Source organism: Melospiza georgiana, chromosome 28 (assembly GCF_028018845.1).
Source record: "Melospiza georgiana isolate bMelGeo1 chromosome 28, bMelGeo1.pri, whole genome shotgun sequence".
NCBI classification, from domain to species: Eukaryota; Metazoa; Chordata; class Aves; order Passeriformes; family Passerellidae; genus Melospiza; species Melospiza georgiana.
In genome coordinates this window covers 442,049-460,569 of record NC_080457.1, presented here as the reverse complement: position 1 = coordinate 460,569, position 18,521 = coordinate 442,049, and the positions used below count along the sequence as shown (strand labels likewise).

The following is an 18,521-nucleotide window of genomic DNA, read 5'->3' as shown; positions in this document are numbered from 1 at the left end:
CACAATCCCAGTCCCGATCCTGGAACCAATCCCGATCCCGGCCACAATCCCAGTCCCATTTCCAAGCCTGGTCCCAGTCCCGATCCCAATTCTGGCCTTAGTCCCGGTCCCGGTCCCAAACCTGGCACCAGTCCCGGTGCCGGTCCCAAGGTCCCCCCCAGCCGTCCCGCGGGGATGCCCCGGAGGCTCCCGAGGGGATCCCAAACCCTGCGGGATCCCCATTCGTCCCAGAGGGGAGCCCAGATCCCCCCAGGTCCCTCAGGGATCCCCCCAGAACAGGTCCCGGATCCCTTGGGATCCGCTGGGAGCCCAGCACAGAGCCGGGGTCCCACTGGGAGCCCCAGGACACATCCCGGCCACCGGGGGCCATCCAGAGCCATCCGGGGACACCCGAGGCCACTCGGAGCCATGCGGAGCCACCCAGAGGTGCCCAGAGCCACCCAGAGCAACCCGGAGCCACCCAGGGCCACCTGAGGCCACCCAGGGCCACCCTCCCGGGGCTGGCACCGCTCCCCGTCATGAATATTCAGCCGTGCCTGGCCCGGCCCCGCTGTTTGCTCCGGCAGGAGGGGTTTGGGAGCGGGTTCACCTTGACGGGAACACGGGGACAGCCGCAGGTGAGCGGCACCTGCCCGTGCTGCCCCCCGGGACACCGGGACACACCCGGGACACACCCGGGACACACCCGGGACACCCCGGGACAACCCAGGGAAAACCCGGGACCCCCGGGACCCCCGGAGGCGGCAGGAGCAGGTACCGGGGTGCGGTGTCCGGGCTGGGGATGGGCTGTGGGAGCCCCGGGGACGCTCTGGGGACACGGCCGGGGACGGTCCCCCCTGGCTGTGGCACGGGGAGGTGGCGCTGGGGACACGGGTGCCACCGGCGGGGCGGTGGCCGCGGTCTCCGTGCCCCTGTCCCCGTGCCGCCGAGGGAAAAGGGGTTTTTATCCCCAAAGCGACATCCGGGAGGGCTCGCTGGTGGCCGAGCGTCACTGGGACAGGGACGGGGACACGGGGCAGGGCTGGCCCCGGGCCCTGGGAATCCCCTCCGTGCCTCCGGAGCCCTCCCGCCCCTTCCCGGAGCCTCCCCCGGTCCCGGCGGGTACCGGCGAGCCCCGAGGCCGGGCTGGGGCGGGGGGACCCCGGCAGCGCCCCCGGCACTCCCCGGTGCCGCCACCTGCGCCCCGGTTCCTGTTCCTGTTTGCCCTCCCGCCGCACGTGGCCGATAAGGGCAGCTCCCGGCGCTGCCCGAGGCCCTTTCCCCGCTTTTCCCGGAATCCCCGGGATTCCCGGGCCGCGCAGCGCCCGCCCCGCCCCGGTGCCCCCGGGGATCCGCCCCGAGCGTCCGCGGGAGGGCAGCGCCGCGCCCCCGATGCGGCCCCGGGAGCGCCGGCCGGAGCCGAGCCCCGGTGCCGCTCCCGTGCAGGATGGCCGACGGGCACGGCTGGTGGAAGCTGACGTTCCTGCGGAAGCGCCAGGCGGCGGCCCCGGTGCTGTACGAGAGCCCCGAGGGCCCCGCGGCGCCCGGCGCGGACGGCGCGGACGGGAGCGGCCCCGAGGGCAGCCCCGGCTTCGCCGCCCGCCTCGAGAAGATCGTGGACAAGAGCACCAAGGGCAAGCACGTCAAGGTCTCGCACTCCGGCCGCTTCAAGGAGAAGAAGAAAGTGCGGGCGACGCTGGCCGAGCATCCCAACCTGTGCGGGGCCGGCGAGCGGCAGGAGCAGTGACCCGGCCGGGCTGCGGGCCCCGGGCACCGGGCAGGACTCGGGATGGGATTTGCGGAATCGTCCGCGGGATGATCCCGGAGCTGCGGGACCGACCCCGGGGCGCGGCGGGGCCCGCGCTCCCCGTCCCTCCCTGCGCAGCGCGGACCGGTCCGTACCGGGATGAACGAGGACACTCCCCCCGATCCCGATCCCCAATCCCCTCCTCCCGTCACTTTTTGGGGCCGAGCCCCGCTCGTGTCCCGATCCCGAGGGGCTGCGGAGCCGCCGATGGCCGAGTGTCCCCCGAGAGGGGATGCGACACTTCCCTGTCCCCAGGGAACGAGCGGCAGGACCGATCCCCGGGGATCTCACCCGGAGGAGCCGCGTTTCCCTCGGGAATCCCTCCCCGGAGGAGCCCCGTTTCCCCGCGGGTCGCACCCGGAGGAGCCGCGTTCCGTTCCCCGGGGATCTCACCCGGAGGAGCCGCGTTTCCCTCGGGAATCCCTCCCCGGAGGAGCCCCGTTCCCCGCGGATCGCACCCGGAGGAGCCGCGTTCCGTTCCCCGGGGATCGCTGCCCGCTGCTGGAAGCCGGGGTCCCACCCCGCTCGCGCCTGCCGCTAATTAACTGTGGTTAATAAAGCGAGCCTGGGAGCGGCGGCGGCTCCGGGGGAGCTCCGCGGATCCCGGGATCCGGCCCGGAACGGGGGAAGGCTCCGGATGCGGCGGGACGCGGAGGGAGCGGGGCCGTGCCGGGGAGTGCCGGACCGGGGCAGGGCGGAGGGAGCGGACGCGGATCCCGAAACCCGGCATGGGGGGGTGGGAAAGCTCCAGAGCCACCAGGGGCTGTGACAGTGCCACGAAGGCGGTGACAGCGCCGTGGCCACCGTGCCTGCGTGCCAGGGCTGGCCTGGCATCCCCCGGGACAGGCACGGTCCCGCTCCGGGACAGCAAACACAGAACCGGGGCTGGGTCCACTCCGGGACAGCAAACACGGAACCGGGGCTGGGTCCACTCCGGGACAGCAAACACGGAACCGGGGCCGGTTTTGGAGCTGGTTCCAGCCCGGGATTTGCTCCAGCTGTCCCAGGAGAGCCCGGCCCTGCCTGGTTAAACGTTAACCCGGTACTAAATAACCAAAGGCTCCACGCCTCCACATAAATCCCGATTTATTGTTCTTTTCCGGCATCTGGAGGAGGGGACGGGCCGAGGGTTGGGGTCTCACGGCCCTGGGACGGGGCACGGCAGCGGTGACACGATTTAAGTTAATTAAACAACAGCAGTAATGACCTGGGACTTGAGCACGATTCCATGCTAAAACAATTGCCACGATTCCAGCCAAAACACCGAGAGAGAGGTGGCAGTGGTGGCACAGCGACAGTGACAGGGGGCTCACAGCTGGTGCCTGCACGATCATTAACACGATTAATTAACCACGGGGAGTGGGTGGAGACAGAATTGGGGACACTCTGGGTGAGGGAAGCTCTGAAGGCATTCCCAGCACATGGCCAGGGACAGGGACGGGCACAGGAACAGGGGGATCACTGGGGTCACAGCTGGACCCTGCACAATCATTAACGCGATTAATTAACCACCGGCAGCGACTGCAGACGGGGCGGGGGCAGCTCCGGGCCCATCCCCAGCACACAGCGAGGGACGGGGCGGGGCGGCTGCGACACTTGGGGCCGTTCCGGGACCATCCCGGACCATTCCCGGGACCGTTCCGGGACCATCCCGGGCCGTTCCGGGGCCATTCCGGGACCATCCCGGGCCGTTCCGGGACCATTCCCGGGACCATCCCGGGCCGTCCCGGGCGGGCTCACGGCGACAGGCGCTCGTACACCCAGTCGCCGTGGCCGCGGCGGGTCATGGCCCCGAGCGGCGCCGCGCGGTCCCGCAGCCGCCGGAACACGATCCGGTCGTGCAGCCGGTTCGATTGGCCCTGCCAGAACTCCACCAGCTCCGGCTCCACCACGTACGCGCCCCTGCAAGGGACAGCCGCCATCGGGGGCGGGGGGTTCGGTGGGATTTGGGGTTTCGGGGGGATTTGGGGGGTTCGGGGGGATTTGGGGGCTCAGGGGGGCTCAGCCCCCCCAGTCTCACCAGTAGTCCGGCCTGGGCACCGCCTTGTCCCGGTACAGCTCCTCCAGCTCCGCGTTCTTCTTGCGCAGGTACTGCGGGGAGCGAGGGGAACAGCGGGGAGTGAGGGGATCACAAAGAGAAAGGGGATCCCACAGGGAACGGGGAGTGAGGGGGTCCCCAGAGGGAAAGGAGATCCCACAGCCGATCCCAAAGGTGAATGGGGACCCCAGAGCCGGTCCCGGCCCGGGCTCACCTCTCTGTCAGGGATGACCGAGCTCTGCCGGCTCACCAGGGCCCCGATCTGGCTGCCCCGGGGCCGGGAGTGGAAATAGCGCTCGGATTCCTCCTCGGGCAGGCGCCGCACCGAGCCCTCGATGCGCACCTGGGGACGGCACCGAGACCTCAATGCGCACCTGGGGACAGCCCCGAGCCCCCAGCCCTCACCTGGGGACAGCCCTGAGACCCCAGCCCTCACCTGGGGACAGCCCCGAGCCCCCAGCCCTCACCTGGGGACAGCCCCGAGCCCCCAGCCCTCACCTGGGGACAGCCCTGAGACCCCAGCCCTCACCTGGGGACAGCCCTGAGCCCCCAGCCCTCACCTGGGGACAGCCCTGAGCCCCCAGCCCTCACCTGGGGACAGCCCTGAGACCCCAGCCCTCACCTGGGGACAGCCCTGAGCCCCCAGCCCACACCTGGGGACAGCCCTGAGCCCCCAGCCCTCACCTGGGGACAGCCCTGAGCCCCCAGCCCACACCTGGGGACAGCCCTGAGCCCCCAGCCCTCACCTGGGGATGGCACCGAGACCTCGATGCACACCTGGGGACAGCCCTGAGCCCCCAGCCCTCACCTGGGGATGGCACCGAGCCCCCAGCCCTCACCTGGGGACAGCCCTGAGCCCTCGATGTGCACCTGGGCCAGCACAGCTCCCAAGGGGCTCCCGGACATGGAATTGCCCCATTCCCTGACTTTTTCACCCAAAAAGTGCACGGATCTCATGCCTGCTGGGCACCACCATCCCCGGGGCTCGGGCCAGTGGCGTTAAAGGGGCTCCTGAGCACAAAACCCCCTCATTCCCCCACTTTTCCCCCAAAACCGCACCCGCCCTGCCTGCCCACAGCGCCCACCGGGGGCGGCCCCCAGCCCCAATTCCCCCCCAGGATTTGGGGACCCCCCCTCACCTGCCGGCAGAGCGGCTCCCAGTAGAACACGAGGGAGGCGAAGGGGTTGGAGTCCTGTGGGAACAGAGGGAGCTGAGGCAGAGCCGCGCTGTTCTGGGCCTGAATTACGCGTTTATTTGGGTTTATTTATTGGGATTTGTCGGGGTTTATTTATTGGGATTTATCGGGATTTATTTATTGGGTTTTATTTATTGGGATTTACTTATGGGGATTGATTCATTGGGATTTATCGGGATTTATTTATTGGGATTTATTTATTGGGATTTATTTATCAGGATTTATTTACTGGGATTTATCGGGATTTATTTATCGAGATTTATTTATCGGGATTTATTGGCATTTCTCAGGATTTATTCCTGGTGTTTCTGGGTCCCTGGTCCCTCACCAGCTGCAGGAATTTGGGATTTATCGGGGCTGATTTACTGGGATTTCTCAGGATTGATTTCTGGGGCTCTCCGTGTGTCCGTGTGTCCCTCACCAGCTCCCGGAATTTGGGATTTATCGGGGCTGATTTACTGGGATTTCTCAGGATTGATTTCTGTGTGTCCGTGTGTCCCTCACCAGCTCCCGGCCCTTCCTGCTCTCGTAGTTGGTGAAGAAGCGCAGCCCGTCCGGCCCCAGCCCCTTCAGCAGCACCATGCGCGCCGAGGGCCGCCCGTCCCTGCGGGACAGCGCGTGTCACCCCCTGTCACCTTGTGTGTCACCTGTGTCACCTCTGTGTGCCACCTGTGTCACCCGTGTCACCTTGTGTGTCACCTGTCACCTCTGTGTGTCACCTGTGTCACCCTTGTCACCCCTGTGTCACCTTGTGTGTCACCTGTGTCACCCCTGTGTCACCCATGTCACCCCTGTGTCACCTCTGTGTGTCACCTGTGTCACCCCTGTGTCACCCTTGTGTGTCACCTGTGTCACCTCTGTGTGCCACCTGTGTCACCCTTGTCACCCCTGTGTCACCTGCATCACCTCTCTGTCACCCCAGTGTCACCCGTGCCCCCCCTGTGTCACGTCTGTGTGTTACCTGTCCCAGCCCAGTGTCACCTCAGTGTCACCCCGTGTACCGTCCCAATGTCCCCCCTGTGCCACCCCCCCAGTGTCCCTGGTGTCCCCCCCCCCGCACACACTGGGTGACCCTGTGTGTCCCCCCTGTCCCACTCCCTGTCCCCCCATTGTCACCTGGAGCAGGTGGCCAGGCACACGGCCCCTGTCCCAGCCCCTGTGTATCCCCCATGTCCCCGGTGTCCCCCCTGTGTCCCCCATTGTCACCTGGAGCAGGTGGCCAGGCACATGGCGTTGGCCTCGGCGATGTCCGGGCACTGCAGCGCGTCCTGCAGCCAGGCCCGGAACTGCTCCAGGGGATCCAGGGACACCAGGTGGCACTCCTCGAACGCCTGGGGACATTGGGGGGGTCAGAGGTCACCCAGGGGGGTCAGGGACACCAGGTGGCACTCCTCGAACGCCTGGGGACACCGGGGTGACGAGGGGAAGGTGGGGACACCGCAGGGCTTGGGGACATCCCGGGGGTGTCACCCTGGCTGGGGGCTGTCCCCGAGCCTTGGGGACATCCCGGGGGTGTCACCCTGGCTGGGGGCTGTCCCCAAGCCTTGGGGACATCCTGGGGGTGTCACCCTGGCTCGGGGCTGTCCCCAAGCCTTGGGGACATCCTGGGGGTGTCACCCTGGCTCGGGGCTGTCCCCAAGCCTTGGGGACACGCTGGGCAGCGGCCGCGTGGGCGGTCTCCCCGTCCGAGAGGGGCTTCTCCGGGCCTTGGGGGGGTAATCCCGGGGTGCCCCCGTGCCAGACCCTCCCCGGTGTCCCCCCGTGTCCCCCCGGTGTCCCCGCTGTCCCGGTCCCACCTCGCTGTCCCCCCGGTAGCTTTTCCGCAGCTGCTCCAGCTCCATCGCGGCCGCGCCGAGCCCCCACCGCGCCGGAGGCGTGGCTAAGGCGGCCACGCCTCCCACAAGCGCGGCCACGCCTCCCAGAGCACAGCCAATAAGAGAAGGCAGAGCGCGCGCGCCTCTGTAGGAGCTGGCTGCCCATTGGGGGGAGGCGAAAGGGGCGGGGACAAAAGACCCGGAAGTAGTGGCTGGGTTTAGAGAGGTGCGGGGGCTCTTAAAGGGGCAACGATGGCGGGAGGGGGACGCGGGGACATGCAGGGGACAGCGGGGACAGCAGTTTGGGGATTTGGGACATTTGGGGACATTCGGGGCTCGGGAGGCGGTGACAAGGGGCTGAGACACGGTGGGGACAGGGATTTGGGGACATCGAGCACAGGGATGTGGGTATGGCGTGTTTGGGATGCTGCGACAAGGGACGGGGATTTGGGGACAGGGATTTGGGGACGGGGGTTTGGGGACAGGGCATGTGGGGATGACAGGGCATTTGGGGACGGGGATTTGGGGACGGGGGTTTGGGGATGGGGATTTGGGGACGGGGATTTGGGGACGGGGATTTGGGGACGGGGATTTGGGGACGGGGGTTTGGGGACAGGGCATGTGGGGATGACAGGGATTTGGGGACGGGGATTTGGGGACGGGGGTTTGGGGATGGGGATTTGGGGACGGGGATTTGGGGACGGGGATTTGGGGACGGGGATTTGGGGACGGGGGTTTGGGGACAATCCCCCAGTCCCGAGCCAGCAGCTCACAGCAGGAGCTGAACCATTTCCTGCTAAAATTCCTCAATTTCCCACCAATTCCCCCAAATCCCATCAATTCCTCCAAATCCCATAAATTCCCCCCAAACCTCCCAAATCTCATCAATTCCTCCACATCCCACCCAAATCCCCCAAATCCCATCCATTCCCCAAACCCCATCCATTGCCCTAAATTTCATAAATTCCCCCCAAACCCCACCAATTCCCCCCAAACTCCATCCATTCCCCCAAACCCCAGCAATTCCCCAAAATGCCCCAAATCCCCCCAAATCCCCGGATCCGGAGGCGCCTCGGGGATTTTATTGAGCAGGGGAAGCCCAGGAACGCCCTGGGACGGGCACAGCACAAAAATAAACGGAATTTCTGTTTAATTTAAAGCTCCAAAGCAATAAATCTATGATACAATGTACACTGTACACGGGGGGCACACGCGGGGATGGGGAAAAGGAAACAAAAAGGGAGAGGGGAAAGGGGAAAAATAATAAAAAACTAAGGGAGGAAAAGGGGGTGAAAATAAAAAAATAAGGAAGGGAAAATGGAGGAAAAATTTAAAAAAATTGTGAAGGGAAAAAGTGGGGGAAAAAGAAAAAATGAGGAATGGAAAATGGGGAAAAATAAGGAAGAGAAAAGGGGAAAAAGAAAAAATATGGAAGGGAAAAGGAGAAAAAAAATAAGGAAGGGAAAAGGGGAAAAAAAATAAGGAAGGGAAAAATAAGAAATAACGAAGGGAAAAGGGGGGAAAAGAAAAGGAAGGAAAAAGGGAAAAACGAAGAAAAAAGGAAGGGAAAAGGGGGGAAAATAAAAAAATAAGGAAGAAAAAAAGGGGAAAATGAAAAATAAGGAAGGAAAAAGGGAAAAAAATAAGGAAGGGAAAAGGGAAGGAAAAAGGGATGAAAATAAAAAATAAGGGGAAAAATAAAAAATAAGGAAGGAAAAAGGGAAAAAAATAAGGAAGGAAAAGGGGGAGGAAAAAAGCAAAGAAAAAGGGGCGAAAATAAAAAATAAGGAAGAAAAAAGGGGAAAAAAGAAAAAGAAAAAAAAAAAAGGAAGGGAAAAGGAAAGAAAATAAAAAAGGGATGGAGTCCAAAAATTGCAAAAAAAAAAAAAAAAAAAAAAAGGGGAATTGCCAACGTTGCTCGGAAACAAAAACTGGGAGAGAGGAATTGGCCATGAGGGGGGACAAAGGGAGTTTTGGGGGTTAAATAGATTAAAAAAGCACTCATGATCCACGGGGCGGGCGGGACGGGGGAGCGTAAGGCAACGACTGATAGAAAACAGGGCTGTCCCAAAGGGGATATAGATATTTATAGCTATTTATAGACTTTAAATATAAAGTAGGAATGTGCTCTGGAGCCGCTCCGGGGCTCCTGCCCCACACCTGGGGGGGGAAAACGGGGGAAAATGGGGGGTCACACCAAGGGTCTGGGGGACCCCATCAGCCTGTGGGGGCACAGGAGGGCTCTGGGTCACAGGGGAGGGTCTGGGTCACCCCCTAAACCTGTGGGGTTCACAGGGGGGGCTCCGGGTGACCCCTAAACCTTCCTGGGCCGTAGGGGCACCCCCTGAGCCCGCGGGCCCCTGGGGACGCCCCCAGCCCCGTTTTGGGGGTGCTCGGCGCGGTCGGTCGGGCAGGGACGTGCCCAGGGTCCCTGCCTGGAGTGCTGCAGGTGGCCCCGGGCTGCGGGGCCGTGGGTCTGGGGGCGCAGGGGGTGCCCCCCGTGCCCTACAGGTTCTTAGTGACCAGGTGTGTCTTGTAGTGCTTGGTCAGGTGGTCGGAGCGCATGAAGCGTTTCTGGCACTGCGCGCACTCGAAGCGTTTGTCACCTGCGGGGACAGGGACACCGGGGTCACCCCAGGGGCCTCAGGGCAGGGGGTGACACCCCCAGGACACGGCCCTGTCACCAGAGACCCCCCCCAAAACCCTCCAGAGCCCCCCAGACCTGCCCAGGATCATCCCGGTGGCTCTCAGGGCGGTGACACCCTCATGTCCCCTTGATGGCCATCCCTTTCCGTGACACCTCTGTCACCAGAGACCACCCCCCAAAACCCTCCAGAGCCCCCCAGACCTGCCCAGGATCACCCCGGTGGCTCTCAGGGCGGTGACACCCTAAGACATGTCCCCTTGATGGCCATCCCTTTCCGTGACACCTCTGTCACCAGAGACCACCCCCCAAAACCCTCCAGAGCCCCCCCAGACCTGCCCAGATCACCCCAGTGGCTCTCAGGGCGGTGACACCCTCATGTTCCCTTGATGGCCATCCCTTTCCATGACACCTCCATCACCACAGACTCCCCCAAAACCCTCCAGAGCCCCCCAGACCTGCCCAGGATCACCCCAGTGGCTCTCAGGGTGGTGACACCCTAAGACACGTCCCCTTGATGGCCATCCCTTTCTGTGACACCTCTGTCACCACAGACTCCCCCAAAACCCTCCAGAGCCCCCCCAGACCTGCCCAGATCACCCCGGTGGCTCCCAAAGTGAACCTGGGGGTCCCCCAGCCCCGTTTGGGGGGTGCTGCCCTGGGAACGGGGACACTCCAGGGATACCCCAGCCCCGTTTGGGGGCGCTGCTTTCGGAATGGGGACCCTGCAGGGATATGCCAACCCTTTTGGGGGTTCTTCCCTGGGCACAGGTGACACCCCAGCCCCATTAGGGGCTCTGTCCCTGGCCCCATGTGCCCCACAGGGTTGTGCAGACCTGTGTGGGGGTGCTGCCCTGTGAACAGGGGATACCCCAGCCCCATTAGAGATGGTTCCTTGGGCACAGGGGACACCCCAGCCCCACGAGGGATAGTTCCTTGGGCACAGGGGACACCCCAGCCCTGTCAGAGGTGGTTCCTTGGGCACAGGGGATACCCCAGCCCCATTTGGGGGTGCTGCCCTGTGAACAGGTGACACCCCAGCCCCACGAGGGATGGTTCCTTGGGCACAGGGGACACCCCAGCCCCATTAGGGATGGTTCCTTGGGCACAGGGGACACCCCAGCCCCATTAGGGATGGTTCCTTGGGCACAGGGGACACCCCAGCCCTGTCAGAGGTGGTTCCTTGGGCACAGGGGATACCCCAGCCCTGTCAGGGATGGTTCCTTGGGCACAGGGGATACCCCAGCCCCATTTGGGGGTGCTGCCCTGTGAACAGGGGATACCCCAGCCCCATTAGGGATGGTTCCTTTGGCACAGGGGACACCCCAGCCCTGTCAGGGATGGTTCCTTGTGCACAGGGACCCTCCAGGGACACCCCAGCCCCATTAGGGATGGTTCCTTGGGCACAGGTGACACCCCAGCCCCACGAGGGATGGTTCCTTGGGCACAGGGGGCACCCCAGCCCTGTCATGAGGGATGGCTCCTTGGGCACAGGGGACACCCCAGCCCTGTCAGGGATGGTTCCTTGGGCACAGGGGATACCCCAGCCCCATGAGGGATGGTTCCTTGGGCACAGGGGACACCCCAGCCCCATTAGGGATGGTTCCTTGGGCACAGGGACCCTGCAGGGACACCCCAGCCCCACGAGGGATGGTTCCTTGGGCACAGGGGATACCCCAGCCCCATTTGGGGGTGCTGCCCTGTGAACAGGGGATACCCCAGCCCCATTAGGGATGGTTCCTTGGGCACAGGGGACACCCCAGCCCTGTCAGGGATGGTTCCTTGTGCACAGGGACCCTGCAGGGACACCCCAGCCCCACGAGGGATGGCTCCCCAGCCCCCCGGGCGCGGTGCAGACCTGTGTGGGTGCGCGCGTGCCGCTGCAGCTCGTCGGAGCGCGTGAAGCGCTTGCCGCAGAACACCCAGTTGCACACGAAGGGCCGCTCGCCCGTGTGCAGCCGCACGTGCGCCCGCAGCAGCGACGTCTTGCGGAAGGTGCGCCCGCACTCGGGGATGTGGCAGATGTGCTTCTTCTTGCCGCCGTCGCCCGGCCTGGGGACAGCAGGGGACAGCAGGGGACAGGAGACATCAGCACAGACAGGCGGGACAGGGGGATAAAGCGCTCCGGGTTAGACCCGGGACAGGCGGGGCCAGGGGACTGAGCTGCTCTGGGTTAGACCCGGGACAGGCGGGGCCAGGGCACTGAGCTGCTCTGGGTTAGCCCGGGACAGGCGGGGCCAGGGGACTGAGCTGCTCTGGGTTAGACCCGGGACAGGAAGGGACAGGGGACTGAGCTGCTCTGGGTTAGACCCGGGAGAGGAAGATCCAGAGGGATAAACCGCTCCAGATTAGCACTGGACAGGCAGAGGCAGAGGGATGAACTGCTCCGGGTTAGCCCGGGACAGGTGGAGCTGGGGGATGAGGCACACCCGGGACAGGCGGATCCAAGCAGGATGAACTGCTCCGGGTTAAAGCCAAGAGAGGCAGATCCAAGTGGGATGAACCACTCGGGTTAGACCCGGGACAGGCGGATCCAAGCGGGTGATGAACCACGCCCGGGACAGGTGGATCCGGGGGGACGAACCACTCCAGATTATTCCAGGAAAGGTGGATCCGGATGGACGTACCACTCCGGGTTAGACCCGGGAGAGGTGGATCCACGCGGGATGAACCGCTCCAGATTAGCCCAGGAGAGGCAGATCCAGCGGGATGAACCACCCTGGTTTATTCCAGGAGAGGCAGATCCAGCGGGATGAGCCCTTCCCACGTTCAGAATCACTCCAGGAGAGGCAGACCCAGTGGGATGAGCCCTTCCCACCGTCAGCGCTTTCAGCACCCACCGTTTGTCTCCGTCCTTGCAGTTGGGGCAGGTGCAGGCCATCCTCCTCCTCTTCTCTCCGGGCTGCACGTCCCCGGACAGCGCCTGCTCCATCTGCAGCTGGATCTGCGTGGGGCTCAGCCCGCTGATGGTCACGTTGCTGCCCGACACGTTCTGCACCGTCAGCTGCTGCTGGCCTGGGGAAAGGGGAAAGGGAAAGGGCAGTCAGGATCCATCTGCACCCTCCAGAGCGGGGAGCACGCCGAGTTCACCCCCACATGCAGCACAGCCCCCTCTGCCACGTGCCTCTGCTGGTAAGTCCCCTTTTTCCTGAATATACTGTGCGGTTTTTCAAAGTTTTCAAAAAAAAAAAAAAAAAAAGTCGTCTCTCGACCCTTTTATGGGGGCGGGGAGTAAAAAAAGGGCTCAAAAAGAGGAAACAAAAAAAAGAAACTTTGAAAAAACGTGCAATATATTGAGCAAAAAAACGGGACTTACCCCGCAGCCTAAGGGCCGCTCCAGGCTCGGGCGTGCCGGGCAGCCGCGACAGGGGCTGGAAAGAAGAACAGGGGTCAGCGTCAGCAAGCGGGGCTGGGGCTGGGACTGGGCTGGGATTGGGCTGGGATTGGGGTGGGATTGCTGCTCCCGGGGCAGCACCAGCAGCAGGAGGAGGAGGAGGGGAAGAACGAGGGGGATCGGCAGGAGCAGAGCAGCAGGGAGGGAGGGAGAGCAGGCGGGGAAGCGCCAAGCGAGGGGAGGCAGCGCTGGGCACGGATGAGCTGAGCCCCGGCTGGGCTCGAGGGCAGCAGGTCCTGCCAGTCCCCTCCGTGTTAATTGGAATGGCTAATTAAACTCAGTCCCCCGCACAAAGGCAGTGCTGGCAGGACGGCACAGTGGGAAAGGGGTTGGGATTCCTGCTGACAGTGGTGAGGAGCAGCAGAGCCGGGGCTGGGGCACCGAGCAGGCAGGCAGCAGGGCTGGGCTGATCTCAGCGAGCAGATAAAGCTCCCCACAGAGACAAATCACCCTGCCCTCGGCTCTGCAGAAGGGCTTGGCCCTGCAGTGGGGACAGGGCGACTGCAGGGACGTGACACTCCTGGCACAGGGAGCAGCGGGGCCATGTCTGGATGGTTTGGGGTTTGGGGAGACCCCTGAGTGATTCCTTGGAATGATCCCTGAGTGAGGGGTTCAGGTGATCCCTGAGCGAGGGGTTCAGGTGATCCCTGAGCGAGGGGTTCAGGTGATCCCTGAGTGAGGGGTTCATTCCTTGGAATGATCCCTGAGTGAGGGTTCACCCCTGGAATGATCCCTGAGTGAGGGGTTCAGGTGATCCCTGAGTGAGGGGTTCATTCCTTGGAATGATCCCTGAGTGAGGGGTTCACCCCTGGAATGATCCCTGAGTGCGGGGTCACTGCTGGAACGGCGATCCCTGAAAGTGGAGCTGGACAAACGGAGCTGGGTGTGTGAATGTGCCTCTCCTGGGTTTGGGAGCGTGGCAGAGCTCCTCGTTCCTCTGGAAGCTCAGCGAGCTGCCCACAGTCCCTGTTCCCCTCAGGGATCTGATTTAATCTGATCTGATCTGATCCATTGATAACCCATCCTAGGGGAGCTCAGGGAGCTGCCCCCTCCATGCTGCCCCATCCATGGCAGCAGTGCCACCCACCTGCGCTGTTGGTGATGGTGACGGGCACGCCCTGCACCTGCCCCTGCCATGTCCCCATGTCCCCATGTCCCCATCCATGCCATCAGTGCCACCCACCTGCGCTGCTGGTGATGGTGACGGGCACGCCATGCCCCTGCCATGTCCCCATCCATGCCCATGTCCCCATGTCCCCATCCATGCCATCAGTGCCACCCACCTGCGCTGTTGGTGATGGTGACGGGCACGCCCTGCACCTGCCCCTGCCATGTCCCCATGTCCCCATGTCCCCATCCATGCCATCGGTGCCACCCACCTGCGCTGTTGGTGATGGTGACGGGCACGCCCTGCACCTGCACGCCGTTGATGTTGATGGTCTGCATGGCCTGTGCAGCTGCTGCCAGCTGTGCCGCGCTCAGGCTCAGGATGCCCCCGGCCGGGGCGATCTTGGGCAGCGGCCGCTCCTTGCGCGGGGCCGGCCTGCGGGCGCTGCCGGTGCCGGAACCGGGGCCGGGGCTGCCGCACGAACCGCCCGGCGGCACCGGGATGGACGAGGCCTCCTGCAGCAGCACCGACTGCAGCTCCCCAGAGGGGGTCTTGAAGTAAACCTGGGGGCAGGAGGGAACACGGGTGGGGTTGGTGGGGATGGGAATCGTGGAATGGTTTGGGCTGGGGGGGGGTTGTTGTGTTTTAATTTCCTTCTGCTGGAGCTGGGCTGGGACACTTCCAGGGCTGGGGAAATCATAGTTTTTCAGATAAATACAGCCCGGCTCCTCCCCACCCTCACTGGGAAGTGAATCCAGACCTTTGTAAGACCCCTGGAGAAAGGAGAAGGCCTCTGGGTTTTGTCCAAGGTGACACAAAGACACCAAACCTGTCCCACCTCCCTTTGTGTCCCAGGAGGGTGATCCCAGCCCCAGCTATGGGACACTGAGCTCCTCCATATCCTACAAAAGAAGCTGGAGCTCCTAAATCCCTGCAGAGGGCATGGCTGCACTCCTCATCTCCACTCAGCAACGCCCAAACAGGGAATTCCAACTCACAAACCCCTCATCCCCCAAACCCCGGCTGAGAACCAGACGGGAGCGCCACGGAGGCCGTACCTGTGTGGGGGTGGGCTCGGCCGCCTGGATCTGGAAGTTCTGGGACGGCTTCTGGGGCACGGTGGGCAGCGTGGCCGAGGCCGCCTGCACCACGCGCAGCGCCTGCTGCGGGATCTGCACCACCTGCGGCTCCTGCTTGGGCTGCACCACCTGCAGCTGCTGCAGCACGGCGGGCTGCCCCGCGCCCGGGCTCTGCACGATCAGCAGGTTGCTGCCCGCCTGGATGATGTTCTCGGCCGTGGTCTCGATCAGCACCGTCTCCACCTGCTCGGCCACGGCCACGGCCGCGGGCTGCCCCGGGGACGGCGCCTTCTTCCGCGGCTTTTTGCCGCCCTTGGAGGGGCTGTCCGTGAGCAGCTGGGGCTGCCCGCCCGCCTCGGCGCCCACCAGGGCCGGGGGCAGGCTCAGGGTGACGTTGGCACCCGCGGGCAGCTTGACCACGCCGCCCGCTGCCGCCGCCTTCTGCGCCGGGGCCGGCTTGATGGGCACGGGCTTGTGCGAGGAGGAGGAGGAGGAGGAGGAGGAGGAGGAGGGCGTGAGGATGGCCTGGCTGGTGCCCGGGATGATCTGGATCTGGTTAGGCTGCACCTGGATGGTCTGAGCGCCGCTGGGCTGCAGCTGCGGCACCGCCTGGTACTGGATGCTGGAGGAGGAGGACGAGGAGGAGGAGGAGGAGGAGGAGGAGCGCGAGGCTTTGCCCAGCACGGCCGCGTTCTGGATGGCCAGCACCAGCTGCCCGCCGGGGTAGGAGGCGCCCAGCTGGGAGCCCTGGATCTGGAGGAGGCTCCCCTTGGAGGACAGGATGCCGATGCCGCCCTTGGCGGCGCCCAGGGGCAGCGGGGCGGGCTTGATGGGCACCAGCTTGCGGGGCGCGGGCTGCGGGGGCGCCGGCGGCGCCGCGGCCGCCTCCACGGCGGGGGGACCGATCTTGCTGCATGTGGCCGCCAGCAGCGCCAGCGGCGACGGCTGCGAGTCCTGGGGGCACACGGAGAGAGGGGACAGTCAGGGCAGGAGCGGCCAGTGGGGCAGCCCTGATTGAGGGAGCTCTTAATTACCCTGATTGAGGGAGCTCGTTAATTACCCCTGTGGGGCGGGACGCCCGAATAACCGAGGCTGGAAAGGGTTTTGGGACGGCCCGGTCCAGCCTGGGGATGGCTCTGCCACCCCAGCACGGCACTGAGGGCCACGTCCAGTCTTTCCAGCCCATCCCAATGCTGGCTTTTCTGTGAGGGAATTCCTGCCCATGTCCAGCACCCCAGGGCTTCCAGCAGTGCTGACACTGAACATCCCATTCCTGTGTCCCTAAATCCCTTTAAATCCCATCCTTGTGTCCTTAAAACCATCCTAAAGCTTAAAACCATGCTTAAAACCATTCTTAAAACCATCCTAAAGCTTAAAACCATGCTTAAAGACATTCTAAAGCTTAAAACCGTGCTTAAAGCCATCCTTAAAGCTTAAAACCATCCCAAAGCTGTGGATATCCTGGGAACTCTCCCTGGTATTTCCCCCCTGGAACATCACAGGCAGCTCAAATCCCAAAGCCAGCCTGAGATAAGGGCTGGGAACATCAGAGATGCTCGGGGAGGAGGAAGGACGCTGGGATGGGGACAGCCTGGCTGCCCCCCAGCAGGGCTGGGCTCACCTGAGAGGGGCTGGGCTCACCTGGGCAGGGGCAGGGCACACCTGGGCAGGGGCAGGGCACACCTGGGCAGGGGCTGGGCTCACCTGGGCAGGGCTGGGCTCACCTGAGAGGGGCTGGGCTCACCTGGGCAGGGCTGGGCTCACCTGAGAGGGGCAGGGCACACCTGGGCAGGGGCAGGGCTCACCTGGGCAGGGGCAGGGCACACCTGGGCAGGGGCAGGGCTCACCTGGGCGTTGGCGCTGGCGGGCTGCAGGTACTCGCTGGGGCTGACAGCAGCAGTGGCAGCCATGCTGGGCTGTCCCTCGAGCTGTGGGCACAGAGCAGGGGGGCATCAGCTCCTCAGGGATGTGCCCGGTGCCCCCCAGAGCCGCCCCACCCCACACCGGGGGGCTGCCCCCCATGTGTCACCTCGTCCCCTCCCCAGGGGTTGGCCTTTGGCTGGTTCCCGAGGGAACAACCCCAAGGAGCATTCCTGGATAAATTTGGGAATCATCCCGAATCCCACCAGGAAAATGAATCCCAAGGAAATTAATCCCATAAGGAAAAGCAGCCCAAATCCCATCAGGGAAATTAATCCCGTAAGAAAATTTGGGAACCAACCCGAATCCCATCGGAGGAATGAATCCCATAAGGAAATTTGGGGACCCCCCGAGCATCCCCAGGACCCTCCGAGCATCCCGGGACCCCCGAGCATCCCCTGAGCATCCCGGGACCCCCGGGCGGGGATGAGGCCACGACCCCCGAGGGCCCCCCCGGGCTCCCCCCGGAGCTCCCCCGGTCCCCCCGGGCCGCCCCCGCCGCTCCGGGCGGTCCCGGGGGAGGCGGGTCCCAAAGGCGGGGCCCGCCCCCGACCGGGCCCCGCTGCCGGAAGCGCCGCCCGCCCGCCGGGCGCTGGGGGAGGGCGGCTCGGGGCGGCCGCGGGCCCCTCCCCGCCCCGGCGGCCCCGCAGCGGCCGCGGCCCGGCCCCGCTCCCCCCGCACTGACCGGCCGGGGGCGGCGGCGGCTCCGACCCGCTCACGGCGCCATCTTCCTCCGCCGGGCACCGCCCTGCTGCGCCCGCCCACAGAGGGGGTTTGAGCCAATCGCCGCCCGGCTGCTTTGCGAGCTGGCCAATGGGGGGTGAGATGGTGGAGCGGCGGCCAGTCGGCGGAGGGGGAAGGGTTGATGGGCAGCTGCGCCGAGCAGTAAGGCGCGTGATGGAGGGATGGCTCCGCCAATGGGCGCGGAGCTCTGAGGTGACGGACGGCAGCGGAGAACCAATGGCAGGGAAGATTTCTGATTGACAGCACAGACAGCCAATGGGCGCAAGCCCAGCCAGTGGGCATCCGCTGTTTGATTGACAGACCTTCAAGGGGGCGGAGTACCTCTTGGGCGTGACCCACCCAAAATATGCCTTGTGATTGGTCATAAAAATTTGATTGACAAATTGATGAACCAATGGAAGGCGCGAGGCGGACGAGCTGCGCTTGCGATTGGTGGAGGGGGGAGTATGGGCAGCCGAAGCCGGATGACGTCACGGGGTCCCCCGGCGGGTGGGGAGTCCCGGGGATCCCCCTCGCCCCCCCCATCAAAGCGGGCACGGAGGGGATCCCGGGGTCCCAGTGAGGGGGGTCCGGGGGGTCCCGGGGGTCCCGGGGAGGGGATCGGGGGCACCCGGGGGTCCCGGGGCGATGGCGCCCCCGAGGGACTCCAACCCCCGCTTAGAGCGGGCACAGCGGGGTTCGGGGGGTCCCTGCAGAACTTGGGGTGCCCGCGGGATGGGGATCCCCAACCCCGCACAACAATCGGGGTGGGCGGGGAGGATTCAGGGTCCCGGAGGGGACCGGGGTTCCCTGAGACGA

At 64.4% G+C, this 18,521-nt stretch overlaps 3 protein-coding genes across 3 annotated transcripts; 1 reads left to right on the top strand and 2 right to left on the bottom strand.

The window, feature by feature from the left end:
- The first annotated feature begins 1,426 nt into the window (after window positions 1-1,426).
- PRR15L (proline rich 15 like) lies at window positions 1,427-1,726 on the top strand. Its single transcript, XM_058041885.1, has one exon. The coding sequence runs from the start codon at window positions 1,427-1,429 to the stop codon at window positions 1,724-1,726; it is 300 nt and encodes a 99-aa protein (XP_057897868.1).
- Window positions 1,727-3,444: 1,718 nt separating this feature from the next.
- Window positions 3,445-6,903, bottom strand: PNPO (pyridoxamine 5'-phosphate oxidase). Its single transcript, XM_058041880.1, has 7 exons — window positions 6,817-6,903; window positions 6,227-6,351; window positions 5,525-5,624; window positions 4,964-5,017; window positions 4,039-4,167; window positions 3,807-3,877; window positions 3,445-3,688 (listed from the first exon to the last, which is right to left on the bottom strand). Exons 1-7 carry the CDS (start codon window positions 6,859-6,861, stop codon window positions 3,523-3,525), a joined length of 690 nt encoding a protein of 229 aa, XP_057897863.1. The 5' UTR covers window positions 6,862-6,903; the 3' UTR covers window positions 3,445-3,522.
- Window positions 6,904-8,906: 2,003 nt separating this feature from the next.
- On the bottom strand, window positions 8,907-17,711 carry SP2 (Sp2 transcription factor). The gene is made up of 7 exons (XM_058041866.1): window positions 17,665-17,711; window positions 16,907-16,987; window positions 15,039-16,013; window positions 14,252-14,543; window positions 12,319-12,493; window positions 11,337-11,530; window positions 8,907-9,440 (listed from the first exon to the last, which is right to left on the bottom strand). Exons 2-7 carry the CDS (start codon window positions 16,967-16,969, stop codon window positions 9,340-9,342), a joined length of 1,800 nt encoding a protein of 599 aa, XP_057897849.1. The 5' UTR covers window positions 16,970-16,987; window positions 17,665-17,711; the 3' UTR covers window positions 8,907-9,339.
- Window positions 17,712-18,521: the final 810 nt, after the last annotated feature.